General features: G+C 50.8%; 2 protein-coding genes and 1 long non-coding RNA gene across 9 annotated transcripts in view; 2 read left to right on the forward strand and 1 right to left on the reverse strand.

Annotated features, from left to right (window-relative positions):
* The window catches only part of NUTF2 (nuclear transport factor 2), a gene marked incomplete at its 5' end in the record, with an annotated part of 53,713 nt that extends 47,823 nt beyond the window's left edge, over positions 1-5,890 (forward strand). For all 6 annotated transcript variants that reach the window (XM_084644467.1, XM_084644468.1, XM_084644464.1 and 3 more), the window contains one exon: positions 5,356-5,890. In XM_084644467.1, the coding sequence (XP_084500593.1) occupies positions 5,356-5,469 (114 nt within the window). In that variant the 3' untranslated portion in view covers positions 5,470-5,890. The remainder of the gene's footprint in view (positions 1-5,355) is intronic.
* A 125-nt stretch (positions 5,891-6,015) lies between these two features.
* Positions 6,016-15,130, reverse strand: LOC311528938. Of its 2 annotated transcripts, none has more exons than XR_014713728.1 (3): positions 15,001-15,130; positions 10,299-11,043; positions 6,016-7,749 (listed from the first exon to the last, which is right to left on the reverse strand). It is a non-coding gene; the product is annotated as an uncharacterized lncRNA (long non-coding RNA). The 2 variants fall into 2 exon arrangements; XR_014713729.1 differs by having other exon boundaries at positions 14,989-15,124.
* A 26-nt stretch (positions 15,131-15,156) lies between these two features.
* EDC4 (enhancer of mRNA decapping 4) overlaps positions 15,157-23,613 on the forward strand; it is a 55,870-nt gene continuing 47,413 nt past the window's right edge. Inside the window, exons 1-3 of the mRNA XM_084644470.1 lie at positions 15,157-15,289; positions 21,562-21,718; positions 22,952-23,063. Coding sequence (XP_084500596.1) covers positions 15,214-15,289; positions 21,562-21,718; positions 22,952-23,063 — 345 coding nt within the window. The 5' untranslated portion in view covers positions 15,157-15,213. The remainder of the gene's footprint in view (positions 15,290-21,561; positions 21,719-22,951; positions 23,064-23,613) is intronic.

Consider the following 23,613-nt stretch of genomic DNA (forward strand, 5'->3'; position numbering starts at 1 on the left):
TTTTCTTCCTGCTCAGGCAGACGATGACCAAGTTCTAGGTTTCCACCAAACCTTTTTGTTGAAAAGTTTTCAAGGTGCTTGGGTGTGCACCAATGAAGTCTTCAGGCTAGCCCTCCACAACATTTAACCTCTGCCCTCTCTCCGTCTCTGGTGGTCTTCACCTTCCTTCCTGAGTAAGGCATGCTTTCTGCTTGCTCTTACACCTTGATTGATCTTGTAGTGTCTGAGTAGCATGGCTGTTGCTTGTGCATTTTCAAAGCAATATGGCAAATCTTTGGATCTCCAAATGCTCCTTTATGGGGTGTGGTTTTGGAAGTGATTACTACAGAATTAATTCAGAATAACTAATTCTGTATGTAAAGTGTCCAATAGTGTGTTTGATTTGAAAAATGAAATATGCAGCTTGTATCACTTGAGAAACTTGGATGTTTGTGCTGCATGGTGAACACTTAGAGCATTGTTTGAAACTTGCCAGATAAGACCTGATGAAAATCTGAAAGAACCTGTGACATTAAGGTTATGTCCACACTAGCATTTTTGTCGGTAGAACTTTTGTCAGTCAGGGGTGTGAAAAAACACAACCCTGACCGACATAAGCTTCACTGACAGTGCTGTCCACACCAGCGATTTTATGTCAGCGGGAGATGTTCTCTCGCCGACATAGCTATGGCCTCTCATTGGGGGTGGCTGAATTATGCCAATGGCAGAGCTCCCTTCCCCTTGCATAGAGCAGCTACACAGGAGACGTTACAAAGGTGCAGCTGCAGCAGGACAGCTGTGCCATTGTAAGGTCAGTAGTGTAGACGTAGCTTAATTCTTTGCCTTGAGATCAGAGGTATGTTCCAGAACAGTAATTGGGTCTCAGAGCTAAGCTGGAAAATAGGCATGGTGGCCAAAACCAAAGAGAAATGTCTGTCTGCATACAAGAAGTAATAAAAAGCAAAAGGGATGAAGTGGAATGCCTGGCAGTGGAAGAGGAGCCTGACCTGAAAGGCATTACTGAAACGTGGTTGGTTTCCAAAAATCAGTGAGATACTGAGATACCTAGTAACCAGCTAAAAAGGAAGGGCTGATTTAGTCTGCAGTGCTGGTGGGAGTAGTACTGTACCTTGAGAGTCCCTGGAACATATGCAGAGGTGGTGGGAGTAGAACTGTACCTAAAGAGACTCCCTAAAACAGGTTCCAGAGCAGCAGTCGTGTTAGTCTGTATCCGCAAAAAGAACAGGGGGACTTGTGGCACCTTAGAGACTAACCAATTTATTTGAGCATGAGCTTTCGTGAGCTACAGCATCCAGTGAAGTGGGCTGTAGCTCACGAAAGCTCATGCTCAAATAAATTGGTTAGTCTCTAAGGTGCCACAAGTCCCCCTGTTCTTTTTCCCTAAAACATGAGACAGAATTTGAGTGAAGAGGCCCATTCAGTCAAGTCTGCAGAGATGCAAATGCCAAGTTATACAAATACGCTAGTAGAGTTGTGTACTAATGGCCTCTGGGTCAGGAAAAAATACTGTGTACAATGTGGAGGTAACAAAAATCAAATAAAGCAGTAATAATGGGTGACTTCATTCTGTAAACTGGTCAAAAAGATAATAGAATGTTAGGAACTATTAGGAAAGGGAGAAGATAATAAGACAGAAAATATCATACCACCATATAAATCCATGGTACACTGACACCTGGAATACTGCATGTATTTCTGGTCGCCCCATCTCAAAAAAGATATATTAGAAATGGAAAAGGTACAGAGAAGGACAACAGAAATGATTAAGGGGATGGAACAGTTTCCATATGAGGAGATTAAAAAGACTGGGACTAGTCAGCTTGGAAAAGAGACACCTAAAATCATGAAAGGTGCGGAGAAAGCGAATAAAAAAGTGTTATTTACCCCTTCACATAACATATGAACCCAGGGTCTCCTAATGAAATTAATAGGCAGCAGATTTAAAACAAACAGAATGAACACACAACACACAGTCAACCTGGGGATATTGTGAAGGCCAAAACTATGACTGGATTCAAAAAAGAATTAGATACGTTCATGGAGGATAGGTCTATCAATGGCTATTAGCCAAGATGGTCAGTGATGCAGCCCCATGTTCTGGGTGTCTCTAGGCTCTGACTGCCAGATACGGGACTGGACGACAGGATGGCTCACTTGATGATTTTCCTGTTCATTCACTTTGAAGCATGTGATAGTCACCATTGTTGGAAGACGGGATACTGGGGTAGATGGACCATTGGTCTGACCCATATGGCCGTTCCTATGGTCAGTCTGGTCAGCAAAGGGTTAAAGAAGCAGTTTAAATTTTTTGAAACTGCTAGTTCTGAAAGAGTTGATCAGAGCGCTAGTTGAGCCATTAAATAACCGTGACTGCAGTGTAGCTATGCTCAACATCCTCAAAGAAGAAAGTTCCCCAAAATCCAGCATAGTGACACTTCCCTTTGGAAAGGGGAATCACAAAAAGAAACTAGTCCAACCCTGCTGTTAAAATCCATAGCTTAGCATGCAGGTGGCATGCAGCCAATAATAAAGGCACAAGGGAAGCAGGAAGGCAAACAAAAGAGTGGTTTCAGAGTAACAGCCGTGTTAGTCTGTATTCGCAAAAAGAAAAGGAGTACTTGTGGCACCTTAGAGACGAATAAATTGGTTAGTCTCTAAGGTGCCACAAACAAAAGAGTGTGCTTAAATGGCTGTTGATGGCTTTGGTAGGAAGGGATCCCAGCTAAATGGTATCCATTCAGAAAATGGAAACCCAGCCCAAATTAAGCCAATAAACAAGCTCTTATCAGTGGTGGAATTTACCTCTTACTGTGTAATCACTTAGCTTCATTCATAGCCCTTTGTGAGGTTCTCTACCAAAGAGGTAGGGAATCTCAAAGGACTTTGGAAGGCATGCATTTTAAGCTGTGAAAGAAATATTCCTCTACCTACTGAACGAACAAATCTGTGGAAGTCTTTGCCACAAAATATCAAGCACTAGCAAGAGTTTAGGATTCATAAAAGGCATAGATATTTGTATGAATTATGAGAAAAATCCATAGTTATATTTGATAGGTTAAATCTAGGAGTGATATAAATCCTCATGTTTTAGGGCATAAACCAATCTCTAAATGAGGTGAGACGCTTCCTAGAAGGGCAGATTATTCCATTATTGTAGCTGCTAGCATTTTCCTCTGCAACATCTGGTGTTGGCCATTGTCAGAGGCAGAGTAATGGGACTAGCTCGGGGTGGGCAAACTTTTTGGCGGGAGAGCCACATTGGGGTTGTAAAACTATATGGAGGGCGGCTGGGTAGGGAAGGCTGTGCCTCTCCAAAGAGCCTGGCCCCCCTCCCCCTATCGGACCCCTCCCACTTCCCGCCCCCTGACTGCCCCCCTCAGAACCTCCGACCCCATCTGACCCCCCCCTACTCCTTGTCCCCTGACCACCCCCTCCTGGGACTCCCATGCCCTATCCAACCCCCCCTTTTCCCCATCCCCTGACCGCCTCCACCCCATCCAACCACCCCCCCCGCTCCCTGTCCCCTGACTGATGCCCCGGGACCCCCCGCCCCCTTACCATGCCGGAGCTAGCCACACCGCTGCGCTGCCCGGCAAGAGCGGCGGGCCAGAGCACTAGTGGCGCGGAACGCTCAGGCTGCAGGGGATGGGGGACACTGGGGGAGGAGCTCAGGGGCTGGGCAGGACAGGACGGTCCTTTGGGCCGGATGTGGCCCGCGGGCCGTAGATTGCCAACCTCTGGACTAGCTGGACCTAATCTGGTTTGGCAGTCTCTGTTCACACTGTGCTGATGCCATGAAGTCTCTATTCAGAACTTCAGAGCTACTACAGTTCTATTCCCACTGGAATTCCCTTTAGATTTACTTGCTTATTGATGCTCAGAAAGAGGAGAATAGAAAATACTTGATTTAATAATGAGTTGCAGACCTGCCAAAGCAATTTAATCTGAAATTAAGATTAAACTCTTGATCCATGGCTATTGGTTAGGGAAGATGCAAGCTCTTATAACTTGAAGAATGGAACAGTGGTGTCAACTTTTGTTTGTAGCAGCTCTAAAATATATCTATAAACTTTTGGGAAAGAGATGAGAATCACTCATACGAGGCCACAGTATGTTCCATTTCCTGTGAGATGGGAACCCATTCTTAGGGAACCATTTGGCCTCTCTGGTTAAAGCTGTATTAAGTCACTTTCTGGAGAGCACTTGCATGTTTCTGTTCCAAAGAGATCTCATACTAACAAACACATTTCTTAAAGCATGTGGTATGGGCTTTGAGTTGGAGAGTCTAGATTGGTTTTTCACTTGGTCCTGCGGTGGGTCTTGAGTCACCTTGAAGTAACCCCTCCACCTGATCAGGAGCAGTGCTGCTGAAGACAGGTGTACGTGACTGCAAGACGTAACCAAAGTTCTTGAGGTTGTGGTGGGCAGAGCATTGTGTGTGTAGGCTGAGCGTAGTGCCATCCAAACTAACAGTTTCAGTTACTCATTATTTATAATCTGGCATTAAATACCCCAAATCTGGGTTTTCCAACATTTTAGTGTAAACCACATCTTATAGAGATCCTCATGGACACTTAACATGTCATTCGTTATCCCAGGACATCCCATGGCAACCACAGCAATCGTTTACATGGAAAAGTAACATTATGATGGTAACTCACATATTTAGCTTTTCTTAATGCAGACTACCACCTGGAAACAAAGAGAAGAGTTAGTAACACGTAACCAGTCAGCTCTGCATGGTCCACCCTCTGGAACCTTCTCCCTAAACCATCATGGTGCTACATCCTTAGGCCAAGTTACTGCTGCTGACTTCCATGGAAACTCCCTTCTGAAGCCAGTCCCCACCACGGCAGTTACATCACAAACTAACTTCTTACCAGACTGTGGTTTATTTTAACATAATGCACTACTTCATTGACTTTCATATGACTTTTTTACACTTAACCAAATCACTATTTCAGTTTGTTGCTGGGCTGTTCTTTTGGGGCCAGAATAAGGAGTACTGCTGAAACCACCAGTTTGTGTGAGTGCAGTTGCATCTTTATCTGTAGGAGGCAAGTGCTGCTGTAACAATAATAAATCTATGCTAAATCTCCAGTGGCTTTAGAAAAACTCTGGGTTTAGGTAAGCTGCACTGAGGAAATCCTACATCACTGAATTAAAAATATGGTGTGAACATCTAAGAGGAGAAATCCCTGGCTATCTTAAAGCTGAATGGTATTGTTGGGAGGTGTAAGGTACATTATAGAGCATGACATCACCATTGGCATCAGCTGCTGAATCTTGTGTTTTGAATATATTTGGCAAAGTGAAGAGCTTTTTAAAATCTTTTTTTCCCTCCCCTCTCCATAGGCTGACGAAGATCCTATCATAGGATTCCACCAGATATTTATATTAAAGAACATCAATGATGCCTGGGTTTGCACCAATGACATGTTCAGGCTAGCACTGCACAACTACGGCTGAGCTGGTACCCCCAAGGCACCTGTGCTTTCTCTTTCTCCTCTCCTTTACTGATATATTCACACTCACGGAACATTCCAAATATCCTACACAAACCTGCAACACCGCAGTGAGCGAGCGAGCAAGATCCATGACCTGCCCTTCTGCCAAGTTTACGTTGTCACTAGATGAGTTTCTTGTGCATGATGTTTGGAAGTTAGACTTAGCTGCATTTGACAAGAGAAATGTGTGTTGTACCAGCATGCCTTGGAAAGAATCCATAATGCAAAAGGTTGTCTCTTTATGTACTGACCAGTTGCTCTAGTAACCCAAAGAAATGAAAGGAAAGAACAGCGGCCTGTACAGCCCAGATACTGATTTGTTCAGATGTCTCAATGCTACATTATACAATAATAAAACCATGAGATTTTCTTAACAGTTTAAATTGTTTTAATGACTTGGATGTTGAGTGCATAACCATAAAGTCTTTAGTCAGTTCTTTGGATTTCCTGTGTCTACCTGGCTGTCTACACTTACAAACCTGAAAATCCACCTGACCCTTTAGTTCTAACTGTACACTTGCATCGCGTCTCTTGCAGCTGAACATCAGTCCTAATATGCCTTGGCCACAGATCTCTTCCTCTCTCCCGCCCCCCCCACTTCAGCAGCCAGAGGTGGAGGCTTGTGGTTCATATTTTCATGTGCCCTGTAAAGTCAGACTTCAGTTGTTTAAGCTTTTTTTTAGTCTTTATTTTATGCAGAACAGACAGAAGGTAATGCACAAAGTTGACAATCATGGCAATATGTATTAGTTACGTGTCTTGTCATAACACTCGTTATGGTGTCAATCATCGCTAAGTCCTTCCAGCTAAATATGCCAACTGTATTTCCTCTGTGTTCTACTGCTCTGGGTAATGTAGCCTCCAGCTTTCTGAATTGCCAATAGAACTTTGTTTTTTTGCATGTCTCCCTCTTCTCAAAATTGCATTTAATGCCAATGTCCTAGCCAAATTCCCACTCTAAGTAACTACATTCAGCCTCTGAACTTCCCCTGTGGTTTGAATTGGGTATGCATTCAAACTCTGTTCTAAACCGGTATATAGTGTTCTTGTTGATAGGCAGTCAGCTGCCGCATGCCACCCAGAGGGGGCAGCATTTCATTGGTGAAGGGATTCCTATATTTGAGTATTTCTAGATTTTTTTTCATAGTAAAAGATGCCACATTAACTAGATTGCATCGTTCACGTCACTTACGGCTGACTAACCTGATGGGTCCAGATTTTCAAAAGTGCACAGAACTCAGCTGCTCTTATTGTGACACTTATGGCCAGGTTTCCAAGAGAGCTCAGTACACAGTGTGCTCGGCTCTCTTGAAAATCTGGTCATGTATTTTGGTCCCTAAATGGGAGCTGAGCTCTCCTGAAAACAGGCTTTGGGCTCTCTCATTGATGTGCTAACCACACTGTCCTTGTTCCACTCTAACTTGCTGTTCACCTCAATTTTAAATGGGCAACAAGGAATAGAAGTAGCAGACTGTTAATTTCCTATTACTGCTTCTCTGCTCTAGAAATAGTATCACAATGTTCTATTAATCCCATAATAGAAGGATTAGTCCTTAGCAGAAAAACCCTTATATACAAAAGGGCCATTCTTCATGGTCTGGGGCTATTGTTTTTTTGATCTCAAGATAGGAAACCCTCCCCTCTGCTATTAGACCTTAGACCCATCTTCTTCCAGTCTGTTCTCGAATTAGAGAGAGGAGGCTGGCTCAAATAGAGTTGACTCACTAATCGAATCTTTCTTCAGAGTAGCAGCCGTGTTAGTCTGTATCTGCAAAAAAGAACAGGAGTACTTGTGGCACCTTAGAGACTAACCAATTTATTTGAGCATAAGCTTTCGTAAGCTATAGCTCACTTCATTGGATGCATGCAGTGGAAAATACAGTAGGGGGATTTTATATACACAGAGAACATGGAACAATGGTTGTTGCCATATACATTGTAACGAGAGTGATCAGATAAGATCTGTTATGCAGAAAGATCCTGCCCACTAAACCCAGAGACCCCATAGCATCCAACTCTATAACTTGCTCTTGCAAGAGAGCTACTTAATTACTACGCTAAAGGAGTGATGCTTCCTATCAATCTTAGTCTGACCATTATTTCACATGCTCCCCTCTTACGCTTTACAAACCTGAAATTCAGAGAACGGTGCAATCAGCTGTCCCAGAAGGTTTCTTGCCTGCTTAACTTCTTGCGTTGCAGTAAGTTTCTTCCCCTTGGTAGTTCGGCCCTGGCTCCCTATCTAGAGAAGACAAGTGCCAGTTCTACTTCCTGCAGAAGCCAGTGCTACATAAAGTGCTTCTGGGAGGCTGCAGCTCGTTCGCTGAGCCAGGGTAAGGGGAGAGACACTTGCTCTCTTAGTTACGGCTTCCGCTCAAGGACTGCTTTAAAGAAGCCATTTATTCCAACGTAAACCGTTGCTCTTGCACTGCTGCCCATATCTCACTGCAAGTGTTGGAGTGAATTCTGAAATAGCCACCTACAAATGTAGGGGGGCTGCCTGGAGGGAGGAGGAGAGGGGATGTTCTTGCCCCTCTTAACTAACTACTCTAGGTGGGGAGAATGATGCGTTCTATAAACCCAGGATTCTCATTCCAAAAAGCCTGTCTTGTCCTGCCCACCCTGGATGAAACTTTTGGGATCCTCTCATGGTACCATGCTTAGCTGGAAGGTCATGCTGGCCTTAATATTAGCAGTGTTAATAGCCATATTAAAAAGATGCCTTAAGAAAATTCCCCAAATGTGATTATTGCGGACAACCTATCTAGTCCTTATGGAACATCACATGTTGACTAGAAGGTGGGGAAAGGAAAAGCATGTTCCTTGTCCCTAAGAAGGGAATGACTGGCTTCTGTTCACACTGAATAACTTGGAACCTTCCCCTTGGTGGCACATATGTACTGCAGTTATAGCTGCCTTGGACAGCTATCTAGAATTGTCTTGGCTGAAGAAAATGGGTTCTAACCCTAACTCAAATTGGAGGGGAAGAATTTCTAAGCTAATCTGCACCATAGACTTTAAACATCCGCAGTTGTGTGCAATACGCAGTGTTGGGTTTTTGACCACCTAGCTCTGTACTCTGTATTAGCTATTATGCCAGAGCTGCTCTCTTGTGAATAAACTGGAAGACCATTGCGCTACTTGCTACAGAAATAGGGTGACCTCTTGATGCTCTAATATTGCTCCAGATGTGACCCTCCTTGGAATACCTCTGGGTCATGAGTTCTCTGTCCACTAGCTGTAAACATGAAAATGTGCCACCAGCAGTTATCTGGCTTATCAGAAGAAAATGGAAAAAACCTGATGCAGTCATTGAATGATACAGAGCTTACACAATGTTTTGTGATGGGAAATCTATGTGCTTACAGAGGAAAACAGGTCTTTAAAATTGTAGGCCTATGTACAGCAATAGCCTTGTGGGTCAATTTAAGTCAAGTGAACAGGTGTGTGGAGTAAGACTATACATTCAGTATATGCTCTACTGTATGATGATGGCTTGTTATGATTGTACCTGTGACCAATGTGTTAATCAATAAAGGTTTTCTTCAACAAAGGTTGCTTGCTTGGGCTCAAGCCAAGAAACCAGAGATTAGATTATGGCTGGGTCCTAACACTGGAAAAACTAGACTGGGGAAGTGCCGAGAACAGCTCAGCTTTACTGCAGTATTCCTGCCATTGGGTGTGAAATATCTCAACCTACCAACTCAGCTGCTAGAGGGAATGCAGACCTCCTCGCTGCTCAAACTAGTGCACTGCTGGTAAGATGAGTTTATTGGGTTATGGTGCTTTGCCTACTCTTAAGGGAAATTTAGACTCCTCATCGTGATGACAACTTACAGGCTGAAGTTCTTGTTACCAAAGATCTTGGATCTCCCTAATTACGTTAGATGTGACTTCTCCTCCTGAATCCTATTTGCAGTGACAGGCAGCTGCTTTCAGACTGCATTGTCTGTGTGAGCTTCCTCTAAAGGACACTGCTTTGTTATTTCTCACATCTACCAGTTTTCACATGCCACCTTAATAGCGATGGGTTTTATGATTGGGGAGGGGGTCCTGTTAATCTGTGCTCATTTAACAGTTGTTCAGCCACAGACTCACGTTATCCAATCTCCTGTTGGTCCCAAAAGAGTGAGTAGAATTGAGGCTGCCTTCAGTATGACTCTGCAGCCTAGGTGTAATGCCATAACCTTGGGTGTGGCTATAAACTTGCTTTACGATGAAGGCTGCTGTCTGGTCCCATCATGGATAGGGAAAGGGAGCTTACTTGGGAAAGCACGAAGCTGTGCTCTGCTTTGTTTGGCTGACAGGAACCCCAAACTGACCTCCTGTGAAGGATTTATTTGACTTTGACCCAAGGAAAGCTTTTCACTCCTTTGTCTAAAGATACTGTATGTGGGCTAAACAGTGTCTCTGGCAATGGACATATCCAAGGGAAAGACTGAAGTAACATGATTTGCCGCAGCATTTTTTCTTTTAAAAAAAGAAGCTCAAACCTCTCTCAACTTGTGAAGCAGTCTGTCCCCCGATAACATTTCACCTCACCATGTCTCCTTATTTGTACTGATCTGCGCCACAATACTTGTTTGTGGTTGTATATCCATCCTTTACCTCCTCCACCCTCAGACTGCTGCACTGTTGTTGTTGAACATGGGCCCTGAGAAGCTCAGTTTAAATAGAATTCTTTCCCTCCTCCAAGAGCAAATCAGACCCCTCCAAGCCAAACTGTAGTCATGAATTTCAGGCTCATTGTCTTTCTTAGCCTGATCTCCTGTCAAAATGCAGAGCACTTACCTAGGTATCCTTGATCCAAACCAGAAGCAGTAAGTGAAGACTTGCGCCACTGTTGCCTCCCCTCTTCTCTATAGCAGTTGCCCAGTTGGAAAGAGATTGGAATGATGCATATAGCTGAGACCACTACATTCCTTGCTAGCCCAGTTCAAGGAGCATTGGGCCTGTTTGGGTCTGAAAGTAGCTTTTGTATTAGCTAGGGCCAGGCACCCGAGCTTTAGTGTGAGGGGGAGATAAATGTTTATGCTTGTGAATGGAAAGGATCTAAAAGTGGTGGAAGGTGTTCAAGGCAGAGGATCCACTGCTTCTGTTTAACTGGGAGGGGGCAGCCCATTATGGCAAGAGGAAAAGATGGTTTCAGGGCCATGTCATCCTGCTCTCTTTGCTTTTCTTTGAGAAAATAGTCCTAGTCTGTTTCCTTCCATTCCCAGGGCAGAAGGAGTCTCCTAGTGCCTTTCCGGCCCCCAAACAGAGCAGGCAGCGGAGAGCCCCAGGGCTCACACCTGCCACAGGAAGACAGGAGCTGAGACAGTCCTTGTCCTTGAAGCTGCTTCAGGAGCTCTCTAACAGGATTCACCCTGTGCCCCCTGGGTGCATCTCTTAGTCCACAGCACACCTGCTCCTGTTCCCCAGGGATCATCAATCTGCCTTGGATCTTGGGGCTGTGGAGGTCCTATTTGGAAGAGGCAGTGGAATATGCCCAACCACAGGCACAAGGCTTTCCTTTCAGAGCAATGGCTTGGTTTGCCTAGATTAGGAAGAGAGGACAAGGTTAGGTTGGGGCTAACTAACACGTGTTAGGTAGTCTTTCCTTTTTCTTAGTAAAGCTGCAGATTAATGCTTTTTACCTTGATTTAGCTAATCTAGGTGAACCTTGACCAGCAAAATCAAGACAAAAGGTGTTAAGATGGGTCTGTAACAGAGAATTTCTCATAGTTGGGTCAAGGTAGAAAATATGGTGGCTAGCCCCGAGACCTCTCTCTTTAGTTCAGACAAATTCTATAGGTATGTCTACACTGCAATAAAAGACGTGTGGCTAGCCCAGGATAGCAGACTTGGGCTCACAGGGCTCGTCATGCAGGGCTAGAACATTGCAGTGTAGACATTTGGGCTTGGACTGAAGCTTGGGCTCTGAGTCCTCAGGAGGTGGGGAGAGCGTCAGAGTGCAGGCTCCATCCTGCACCGGAGTGTCTATGCTGCAGTTTTATGGCCCTGCAGCCTGAGTCAGCTGCCCTAGGTCCCTCTGGGCCTTCGATGCACGGGTGACCCCTCAGAAGCAAGGAAATGACACCAACTTTCTCTTTGAGGTGGTAGCAGAATCTCCACAGGGCGCTCAGGTGCTGCCTCTGCTGGTCCATAGGACCCTCGGCCTTGATGGGGCAGAGGCAATTCAGGCAATACCCCCTGCCCTGTAACAATAGCCCCCGACCCACCCCGTCTAACAATGCCCCCTCCCCATTAACAATGCCCCCCCGACCCACCCCTTCTAACAATGCCCCCTCCCCCCCTCACAACGGCCCCCGACCCACCCCATCTAACAATGCCCCCTCCCCGTAACAATGTCCCCCCCGACCTACCCCGTCTAACAATGCCCCCTCCCCCCCGTAACAACGGCCCCCCCGACCCACCCCGTCTAACAATGCCCCCTCCCCCCCGTAACAACGGCCCCCCCGACCCACCCCTTCTAACAATGCCCCCTCCCCCCGTAACAACGGCCCCCGACCTACCCCGTCTAACAATGCCCCCTCCCCCCCGTAACAATGTCCCCCCCGACCTACCCCTTCTAACAATGCCCCCTCCCCCCGTAACAACAGCCCCCGACCTACCCCGTCTAACAATGCCCCCTCCCCCCCGTAACAATGTCCCCCCCGACCTACCCCTTCTAACAATGCCCCCTCCCCCAGTAACAACGGCCCCTGACCCACCCCGTCTAACAATGCCCCCTCCCCCGTAACAATGTCCCCCCCGACCCACCCCGTCTAACAATGTCCCCTCCCCCGTAACAATGTCCCCCCAGACCTATCCCGTCTAACAATGCCCCCTCCCCCCGTAACAACGGCCCCCGACCCACCCTGTCTAACAATGCCCCCTCCCCCCGTAACAACGGCCCCCGACCCACCCTGTCTAACAATGCCCCCTCTCCCCGTAACAACGGCCCCCGACCCACCCTGTCTAACAATGCCTCCTCCCCCCGTAACAATGTCCCCCCCGACCCACCCCGTCTAACAATGCCCCCTCCCCCGTAACAATGTCCCCCCCGACCCACCCTGTCTAAAAATGCCCCCTCCCCCCGTAACAACGGCCCCCCCGACCCACCCTGTCTAACAATGCCCCCTCCCCCCGTAACAACGGCCCCTGACCCACCCCGTCTAACAATGCCCCCTCCCCCCCGTAACAATGTCCCCCCCGACCTACCCCTTCTAACAATGCCCCCTCCCCCAGTAACAACGGCCCCTGACCCACCCCGTCTAACAATGCCCCCTCCCCCGTAACAATGTCCCCCCCGACCCACCCCGTCTAACAATGTCCCCTCCCCCATAACAATGTCCCCCCAGACCTATCCCGTCTAACAATGCCCCCTCCCCCCGTAACAACGGCCCCCGACCCACCCTGTCTAACAATGCCCCCTCCCCCGTAACAATGTCCCCCCCGACCCACCCCGTCTAACAATGCCCCCTCCCCCGTAACAATGTCCCCCCCGACCCACCCTGTCTAACAATGCCCCCTCCCCCCCGTAACAACGGCCCCCGACCCACCCTGTCTAACAATGCCCCCTCCCCCGTAACAATGTCCCCCCCGACCCACCCCGTCTAACAATGCCCCCTCCCCCGTAACAATGTCCCCCCCGACCTATCCCGTCTAACAATGCCCCCTCCCCCGTAACAATGTCCCCCCCGACCCACCCTGTCTAACAATGCCCCCTCCCCCGTAACAATGTCCCCCCCGACCTACCCCTTCTAACAATGCCCCCTCCCCCGTAACAATGTCCCCCCCGACCCACCCTGTCTAACAATGCCCCCTCCCCCGTAACAATGTCCCCCCCGACCTACCCCTTCTAACAATGCCCCCTCCCCCAGTAACAACGGCCCCTGACCCACCCCGTCTAACAATGCCCCCTCCCCCGTAACAATGTCCCCCCCGACCCACCCCGTCTAACAATGTCCCCTCCCCCGTAACAATGTCCCCCCCGACCTATCCCGTCTAACAATGCCCCCTCCCCCCGTAACAACGGCCCCCGACCCACCCTGTCTAACAATGCCCCCTCCCCCCGTAACAACGGCCCCCGACCCACCCCGTCTAACAATGCCCCCTCCCCCGTAACAATGTCCCCCCCGACCCACCCTGTCTAAAAATGCCCCCTCCCCCCGTAACAACGGCCCCCGACCCACCCCGTCTAACAATGCCCCCTCCCCCCGTAACAACGGCCCCCCCCGACCCACCCTGTCTAACAATGCCCCCTCCCCCCGTAACAACGGCCCCTGACCCACCCCGTCTAACAATGCCCCCTCCCCCGTAACAATGTCCCCCCTGACCCACCCTGTCTAACAATGCCCCCTCCCCCGTAACAATGTCCCCCCCGACCCACACCGTCTAACAATGCCCCCTCCCCCGTAACAACGGCCCCCGACCCACCCTGTCTAACAATGCCCCCTCCCCCGTAACAATGTCCCCCCCGACCCACCCCGTCTAACAATGCCCCCTCCCCCCGTAACAACGGCCCCCGACCCACCCCGTCTAACAATGCCCCCTCCCCCTGTAACAATGTCCCCCCCGACCCACCCCGTCTAACAATGCCCCCTCCCCCCGTAACAACGGCCCCCGACCCACCCCGTCTAACAATGCCCCCTCCCCCGTAACAATGCCCCCCCCAACCCACACTGTCTAACAATGCCCCCTCCCCCGTAACAACGGCCCCCGACCCACCCTGTCTAACAATGCCCCCTCCCCCCGTAACAACGGCCCCCGACCCACCCCGTCTAACAATGCCCCCTCCCCCGTAACAATGTCCCCCCCGACCCACCCTGTCTAAAAATGCCCCCTCCCCCCGTAACAACGGCCCCCGACCCACCCTGTCTAACAATGCCCCCTCCCCCGTAACAACGGCCCCCCCGACCCACCCTGTCTAACAATGCCCCCTCCCCCCTTAACAACGGCCCCCGACCCACCCTGTCTAACAATGCCCCCTCCCCGTAACAATGTCCCCCCCGACCCACCCCGTCTAACAATGCCCCCTCCCCCGTAACAATGTCCCCCCCGACCCACCCCGTCTAACAATGCCCCCTCCCCCGTAACAATGTCCCCCCCGACCCACCCTGTCTAACAATGCCCCCTCCCCCCGTAACAACGGCCCCCCCGACCCACCCTGTCTAACAATGCCCCCTCCCCCCGTAACAACGGCCCCCGACCCACCCTGTCTAACAATGCCCCCTCCCCCGTAACAATGTCCCCCCCGACCCACCCCGTCTAACAATGTCCCCTCCCCCGTAACAATGTCCCCCCCGACCTATCCCGTCTAACAATGCTCCTTCCCCCGTAACAATGTCCCCCCCGACCCACCCTGTCTAACAATGCCCCCTCCCCCCGTAACAACGGCCCCCGACCCACCCCGTCTAACAATGCCCCCTCCCCCGTAACAATGTCCCCCCCGACCCACCCCGTCTAACAATGCCCCCTGCCCCCCAACGATACCTACTGACAGACATACATCACGCTCCGGCCGCCGGTCAGGGGGTCTCCAGACAGTGGGGGCGCGGCCAGGTCAGGGCAGGGGAGGGGGTATCTCGCCCACCGCCTCTGGTTCGGTCGGAACGTGCCTGACCAGGGCTGGTTTCCGGGGGCCGCGGTGGCGAACGGACCGGAAGCGGAAGTGGAGTCGGCGGGTCTGACCGGAGCTGGGAGCGTAGCGGGAAGCGGGCCCATGGCCTCTGCCAGCATCGACATCGAGGACGCGACCCAGCACCTGAGGGACATCCTCAAGCTGGACCGGCCGGCGGGTGAGGGCCCCGAGACTGTCCCGCCCGTGCCCGGCTGTCCTCGCCGGGGGCGCCCCCCCCCCGCCCGCTTGTGTCCGTCGGGGCGCGCGCCCCCCTCTCCCTTCCCCGCCCGCTTGTGTCCCTCGGGGCGCGCCCCCCCCCCCTTCCCCGCCCGCTTGTGTCCCTCGGGGCGCGCCCCCCCCCCTTCCCCGCCCGCTTGTGTCCCTCGGGGCGCGCCCCCCCCCCCTTCCCCGCCCGCTTGTGTCCCTCGGGGCGCGCCCCCCCCCCTTCCCCGCCCGCTTGTGTCCCTCGGGGCGCGCGCCCCCCCCCTTCCCCGCCCGCTTGTGTCCCTCGGGGCGCGCGCCCCCCCCCTTCCCCGCCCGCTTGTGTCCCTCGGGGCGCGCGCCCCCCCCCTTCCCCGCCCGCTTGTGTCCCTCGGGGCGCGCGCCCCCCCCCTTCCCCGCCCGCTTGTGTCCCTCGGGGCGCGCGCCCCCCCCTTCCCCGCCCGCTTGTGTCCCTCGGGGCGCGCGCCCCCCCCCCCTCCCCGCCCGCTTGTGTCCCTCGGGGCGCGCGCCCCCCCCCCTCCCCGCCCGCTTGTGTCCCTCGGGGCGCGCGCCCCCCCCCCTCCCCGCCCGCTTGTGTCCCTCGGGGCGCGCGCCCCCCCCCCTCCCCGCCCGCTTGTGTCCCTCGGGGCGCGCGCCCCCCCCCCTCCCCGCCCGCTTGTGTCCCTCGGGGCGCGCGCCCCCCCCCCTCCCCGCCCGCTTGTGTCCCTCGGGGCGCGCGCCCCCCCCCCTCCCCGCCCGCTTGTGTCCCTCGGGGCGCGCGCCCCCCCCCCTCCCCGCCCGCTTGTGTCCCTCGGGGCGCGCGCCCCCCCCCCTCCCCGCCCGCTTGTGTCCCTCGGGGCGCGCGCCCCCCCCCCTCCCCGCCCGCTTGTGTCCCTCGGGGCGCGCGCCCCCCCCCCTCCCCGCCCGCTTGTGTCCCTCGGGGCGCGCGCCCCCCCCCCTCCCCGCCCGCTTGTGTCCCTCGGGGCGCGCTGTGGATCCCTCCTTTCTGCTCCTCTTCCTCCAGCCCCCTGAGCTGTGCCCGTGGCGCTGGTCTCTGCTCCTCCAGCCGTGGCGCTGTGGTGGGCTACAAGGTGCGGGAGTCCCTCTGCGGCGATCCCGGGCCAGGAGCCGCCGGGTGGTAGGGTGGAGCCGGGCTGCTGCAGGGGCCAGGCTAGGCCGGGCAGCTCTCCTCTCTTGGGGAAACGGCAGCGCCGGCGGAAGAGGAGCCGGATGGAAATGTAGTTTCTCTGCCCCCCACCCCCAGTTTTCTTGTTACCGCCGCTCCCCTAATCTCACATGCTTGTTCCTCGTGAGGGGGAGACGTTAGATCTTTTTCTTCCCCTGTCAGTTCGGCCATGTCACCCCCTTTCTGAGTGCTCCACTGGCTTCCCCTTTTTCATTACATCAGACATCAGCTGCTTGTCTTCACTCTTAAGGCCCTTCACAGTCAATCCCCACCCTACCTGTCCTCTCTCAGTCAGTATCAGGCTGTCAGTGCTCACCTCGGACACCCCTGAGGCCAGTCTCCATTGTGCATGTGTTAAATTTTCAAACACCTTCATGCTTTTTCCCATGCAGCCCCTCATCCTTAAGAGGAGCTTCCTGTAAACATCCATAGAGCTACCTCGTTATCCTCTTTCAGATTCCTCCTTAACTCTTCTTAGCCATGAGGGCTACAGAGAACTTCGCAATGGCTAAACTGCTGATGTACTAAAAACATTGCTTCTCATGCTGACCAATATTGTCTCAAGTATTGTATCACCTGTTGTCTCTCATCTTATACTGCATTTGTAAGCTCCTCGGGGAAGGGGTTATCTTGTTGTTCTGTGCTTTGCACAGTTGGGTCCTGGTGGATGATGAAGGCTTTGAGATGCTGCAGTGATACAAATAATAAGATCCTAGTGATTAATAAGATCTTAAATGTAACTCTGTGACTGCCAGAGCACCAAAGCCCAAACGATTTCCAGCAGCACAGCTAAACTGTGCCAAAATGTTCTCTCACCATGTCGGAGCAGCCACACTGTATTCTGGGAAATGTCTCTGATGTGCCTTGGGTAGTACCTGGTGTGATGGCATAGAGGACAGGAGCACCCTTGGATTCCTGACCTGCACTGCTCCACTCCTGGGGTGGCCAAAGCATGGCCACAGAGTGCTCATTGCCCCCAACATACAGTGTGCCATCTTATCCAGGCAGAAGCCAGGGTTTCTGTGGGCCTTGTCTCCATACCAACAATGAGGTTGCCTTCAGTCTGCCTGCCTTTGGCCCCTGGACTCCTGCTCATTTGCCAGTGTGGGCCTTGGCTGCGTAAAGTGTGAGCATGTGTTGACACACTTGCTGTGTGTTGTGAGAGGCCCAGTGGAGTTGCCTTTGCAACAACTGATGTGCTCGCTGCAGAGCCCTGTCAGAGCTGAGCTCCTCGAGGGTCCAAGTGTGGCTCTTCGATAGCTGTGACAAAGGCTTTGCATTGTGGAAGTGCAGATGCTGCCACCCACAGTAGTGACTCTGCATCCTGCTGGATTTCTTAACAGTTTGAAAGTTAAAATCTATGAGTGAAGCATCTCAAACACCTGGTTCAGCTTAATCCTACCAGCTCCTCAGCCTCTCCAGTTACATTCTCTCCTCATTCTCCTGTTGGGTATGTAAGTGAAGAGGGCTGGTTTGGCAAATGGTTGGTAACAGCTTCTGTTTTCAAATAGTCAGCTATCAGACAGGGCTTTCATGTGACTGTGACATCCAACTGCCTGAGAAATTCTAATCTCTGCATCTAATTCCAGTGCGGACAGTTGTATGAAGGTTGTAGTAGGCACATAACAGTGGTCTGAATGAATAGACAACCCTGCTGGACTCAGTCTCTGTACAACACTTCCATTTAGTGGTATAGACCTGACCGCTAGTGTCCCTGATGTGCAAAAGATTTAGATTGTCCACATAATCTGGAAATTGCTGCCTTCCTGATTTGTGTAGAGATGCTTCCTATTTCAGCTAGCCTGGTATGATCCAGAGTTTGCTTCTTAACCTCCATCCCTGGGCTGTAGGATCCTCTGCTGCTTCACTCTCCTACTGTCCTCTCTAGTGATATGGGTGCTGGAGCTCCATCTCTTTGCTGTAGTGAGAGGACAGGTGGAGGTTGTCTGGATGTGGAAGGGTGAGCAAGGGACTATAGAGGTTAGATTTAAAGTTGGCTTGAGCTTCTTAACTGAGGCCTTGTCTGCACTAAAGGGAAAAGTCAATCTAGGCTATGCAATTTGAGTTATGTGAATAGCATAACTCAAATCAACATAGCTTAGATCTACTTACCATGATGTCGATGGGAGACACTCTCCCATTGACTCCCGTTACTCTTCTCAATCAGGTGGAGTACAGGAGTTGACGGGAGAGTGTTCAGCAGTCGACCGATGCATCGATTGCCACAGAGTCAAGCGTAGACAAGCCCTGAGTACTTCCTAGCTTATTTGTTTTTCCTTTTCACCCTTAAAGGTTTTGCTGTTGCAATTGTTCGAGAGTTTTTCTTACCAGTCTGATAATTTGGTTGGATTAGTAACCTAAAGAAACTCTGCAATAGAGCTACCTTTAGAATGAATAACCTCCCATCTTCTGGAATGGGGAGTGTTATCCCTTCTGATCCAAAAGTAATCCTCTGCAGCTGTCTCCATAGACTGTTTTCTGTGAGGTGAGGTATCAGCGACTTTCAGTAGGCCAACACTGCTCCATCAGCGACTCAGATGTCACTCACTTCTGTAAATCCCCAGCTCAGCCACAGACGGTTGGGTGACTGGTAGCTGCCGCCTTGTCTTTGGGAATGTACCCCAAGAAAGCAGTGCTGTCTCTTCTCACCATCTCCTAGCCTAACTTGGTAGTGCTGGGAGTCTCTTGCCTCATGTGTGCCTTCTGCTGCTAAGGGTGCCAATGTGTTAATTAGTAGAGCCTTTGCTAGAGAGCTGGGCAGCATTCCTCTAAATCCTTATCCAAACCACTGCTGGCAAGAGGCAGCACACCAGCCCCATCACCCTGTTCAAATGAGGGACTTAATGTGACACTCTATTTCATACAAACCATTGTTCCGTTGCGTGGGGCAGCAGGAACAGTCCTGTGTGAGGAGGTGAGTCTAACACCCAGCTTATGATCAGCTGCTTTCTTTTCTTTGCAGGCTGGTGGTGAATGTGCTTGTCTCGTGCTTTCTCCTTGAAGCCATGGGGAAGGACCGTAATAGTTCAGGATGACTCTTGTTCCTGTTGATATGGTTGCTAGAGTGACCCTGTTCCCCCCACATATGTTTGAGTGTAGTGCCCTTGCAATGCAGTTGGCTCAGGCGAGGAACGGGGTGCGAGGGACTAAATATGATCCTGAACTCTGATGTGCTGGAGTAGGTCATTGTGCCAGCCATCCATGGCCCCCATTGCTGTATGATGCTCTTTCTCTCTTTCCCCAGGATTGCATTTTTCTGGCATCAGCAGCAAAGGTACATGGGAACCTCCACTATCTCTGGGCATAGAAAGAGCAGAGAATTTACCTCCTTTATAGCATCTCTTGCCACAGCAGATCACAGCTCTGCTGCACCGAGCACTTTCCTGCAGGGGCAACAAGGAAGGACAGAGTGAAACCAGCTAGGATTGCATCAGTTTCATGTTGCTGCTGGGCAAGCCACAATAGATGCAGTCCTCACCCTATGGTAGGGAGTGCAGTGCATTCTGTGGTCTGGAGTCTTTGTGTAGAGGATGAATGTAGCTGCCATCTGCTCCTTGCAATGCTGATTAGCATGGCCCGTGATAATGCAGCCCTGCATGCCTGTTTCTGGGATGTTGAACGTGCAGTCTCTGATTTAGCTCCTCTTTTTACAGTAAAGCAGTCTTCTAAATAAACCTGGAGAATGAATTCTATTCACAATTACTTCTGCTGGCAGCAGCATTAACTGCATTCCCTGATGTATTAAAGCAATTAACCATCCTGTTGGTAACTGGAAAGTCTGTCTTGCTTTCTGAGGACCTGCTGTTTGTGGATGGAGTTATATTTGGGTTCATTATCTTTGCCAATAACAAAAGAGCATTAACCTATGGTTGTAGGAGCAGCCATTTCACAACAAGACCATTGCAGCAGTTGTTGCCAGGGCAACCATAAACCAGGTTTCAGTTTTCTGGTCCAGTGAAAATTTCACACAGCTGTAATAAAGAAAAGAAAGTTTTGCAGAGGCAAGTGACTGTCAAGTGGCAAGGCACAGTGCCAGGTGGTTTGGTGCTCGTTCATTTCCGCTTGGGATTGTTAACCCTTAGCCCTACCTACTTGAGTAACTTTGACATGGAAATGTGTCCCTGACATTGCTGACCTTCTGAAGGCCTCCAGCAGGCCTGGTGACTGGCCATTACAAAGTGGTTAGGAGTTCCTCTGATTGAAAGGCAACATGTTGCAGGCCAGGCTTACAAAGTTGGGGCCATATGCATGCCTTGATTCAAAGCAGAGCTCCCGCTGATAACAGATGGAGGTTTGCACAAAGGGTCAGGATGCAGAACAATCCTTCTGTGCCTGGTAAACTCGGGAAATATCATAGGTACTTGGAGGCCAACTGCTATTTCTGCTGTTTGTGTTGGCAGTTGTACATGGGATTAGCTGATGTGGATGCAACAGCTGCAGTAGTTATCAGCACATACTAGGTATATGGTTGCGAATCCACATTATTTGATGATCTCTCTCTTAGTTTCATTAGGCTTCAGTCCCTAGCCAATTGAGATGAATGCGGTAGTTCACATCTGTTGTCTCAGGTTGCCTGCAGACTCAGGAATTTACCACCACATCAGTTACTTGGGTCATTTTTGGAAGGCTTCCTCTGTAGCCATAACAACTAGAGACCTACCTTTCAGTGTGACACTGGATGAATGGCTCGAGCTGGCTGCATTTGGCCCACAGGGCAGGTATTCGACAATAGCCCTGACCCACCCCATCTAACAATACCCCGTGCCCCATAACAGTACCCCCGACCCACCTGCTGTTGGGCATTCAGTAACTTGAGTTTGATGGATTTCTTGGTTGTGTCCATTGACTTCTCCTTTTTGTTTACTGAGAAGACTTATCCTGATGGGAGAAGAACTAAAGGACCTCTACACAGGTGTGTGGCACATGTTCTCTCGGAACATGGCGTTCTCTCCTGCCCAGTCAGCATACCCCAGCTGGTAGGGCAGTGGCACCTGAGGTAGGGTATTTCACACTGTGCTGTGTCACTCCTGTGATTAAATATTGCGCGTGTTGTTTTCACTTAGGTTCAGTGAACGAAAACCAAAGGCCACCCAACTCGTACAACGGGGACTTGAATGGGCTGCTGGTGCCAGACCCCATTGCAGCTGGAGATGGAGCTCCCCTGGCTAAACCAATGCTCCGAACTGTTCCTCTGGGAACCCTGCAAGAGAAGCAAGTCATGTAAGTGTTCCCCAGGGAGAGTAGAGGTTGAGCACAGGGCATCGGTAAGGGGAAGCTCAATCTGATTTTGGCTCTGATGAGAGTGGGACAAACCCAGTTCTCAGCTGTGAAAATGAGGTTGAGGTTGTGAGCAATTCAGCAGCCGATCCTGTCTCTTCAGATGATCCGTGTCCATGTTTTTACTGGTCAGTGGGGAAAGGAAGAGTTCTGAAGCTGAGTAATGATAGGCCTTGAGCAGTAGGGCCTGCTGCATAGCAGGAGTGCGGAGCATGGGTGGAGCTGTGTGGGGGAAGGAGGAGCAGGGTGTGCTGCAGGTCAGTATTAAGGAGCATCAGCAGAGCACTGTGACAAGTTCAGGACTCGTTTAGTGGGGAAGCCAGGGATTAGCAGTCTGCACTGGCAAAGGTATCGATGGAAACTTTCCCATATATGGAGACTTCAGCTAGCCCATGCCCTCTGTCACTTGCATTATTAACTCTGAATTTTTCAGACTCTGTCTTCAGGTATCATGCAGCAGAAGAGCAGGTCAAGTGACTACTTGACCCTCCACTAAATAGGAGAAATAATTAGGTGTATCTGTGAATATACGCAAATATGTGTTAATTAGACAGCAGGGCGTCTGTGCATAGAGGAGCCAAGCCTATTTCTCCAAAACGTGAGTGACGACATAACAACACAAGAAGTGCTCCTAGGAGCAGCTCATTGGTCTACGCGCTCTATCTAGTACCCTGCCTCCTGCATTGACTCCTCAGCATTAGGTTTTCTTGCCTGACAAGCTTATAGTTTGGCTTTCTGAAGACTAGCTGTTTGGCAAGTTCCTTGTTTCTGAGCTGTTGCTGGGGGAATTGCAGCATGTTTCACTGCCAGGGTTAGTTGCTTGGTTGACATTGGGCCAGCTGCATCTTGGAGGTATTTGGAGTGTGGCCCAAAGTAGCTCAGAGTAAATCTATCATTTGGAACAGGAGAGTGGATAACTTGGCTATGAGAGAGCTCTTTGGCAGACTTGAGGAGGAGAAAGCCAGGCCTCTGTGCTTGATTCTGCCAAGGAGCAGCCTTTTAGATGAATGAAGGGCCCTCTTTGGTACTAATCTTCAGTGTGCGCCCTGGAAGCTGCCCAGAAGTCTCTCTGAGTTATGGATTAAAATGGCTACCAGCAATACCTGTGCTGGGTTCCCCTCTCACGGTCTCAGGGAGGCCAAGTGTGTGAGCTGAGCTCTTTATTTCTCTTAAAAGCTGCCTTTCTGGAGATGACAGCTCCACCTGTGTGGTGATATCGGCAAAAGACGTGGAGATTGTGGCCAGCAGTGACTCTAGCATCATCAGTAAGGCCAGAGGGAGCAACAAGGTAAAGGGGAGGGTGTATCTAACCCATGTACCCCGTCCCCGCAGTATCTGTGCACCCCCCGTGGAGCGACAGACAGAAATACCTCTCTTTCTTCCTGGCTTGGAGGAGGGCAAAAGCTTGCTTGGTTATAAGGGTGATTGAAGAACTTACTGAGGGACAGCTGAGTCAGATGAGGTTTGCATGTAACCCTGACTGTGCTGGGGTCTGTGCTCCTGTGTTTCTCTTGCAGGACTGAGCTCTATAGTCAAGAGCTAGCTCTGGGAAGTGCCCTTTCCTGACCTCACAAGCCTCCCCTATTGGCCAGTGGTTTCCTTGGTCCAGTGAAATGTAGCTGCTGTGGGAGGTCACGGAAGGAGAGGTGCCTTCTTGGGTAGCTAGGGCCACTCCCAGGGAGGCCTTTGAATGAACTCTGTGCGGAGGGCAGAGCACCAGCATGTATTCGTGGCCACCTGTGTTGCTCAGCAGAAGCTCTGCTATGTTTTGCATCACTCAGAGCTTTTCCAGAGCCTGTGGCTTCATGCCTAGCTATGAGCTGCAGTGATGGAGCATG

The sequence above is a fragment of the Lepidochelys olivacea genome, assembly GCF_965140295.1.
Source record: "Lepidochelys olivacea isolate rLepOli2 genome assembly, chromosome: 12".
NCBI lineage: Eukaryota > Metazoa > Chordata > Testudines > Cheloniidae > Lepidochelys > Lepidochelys olivacea.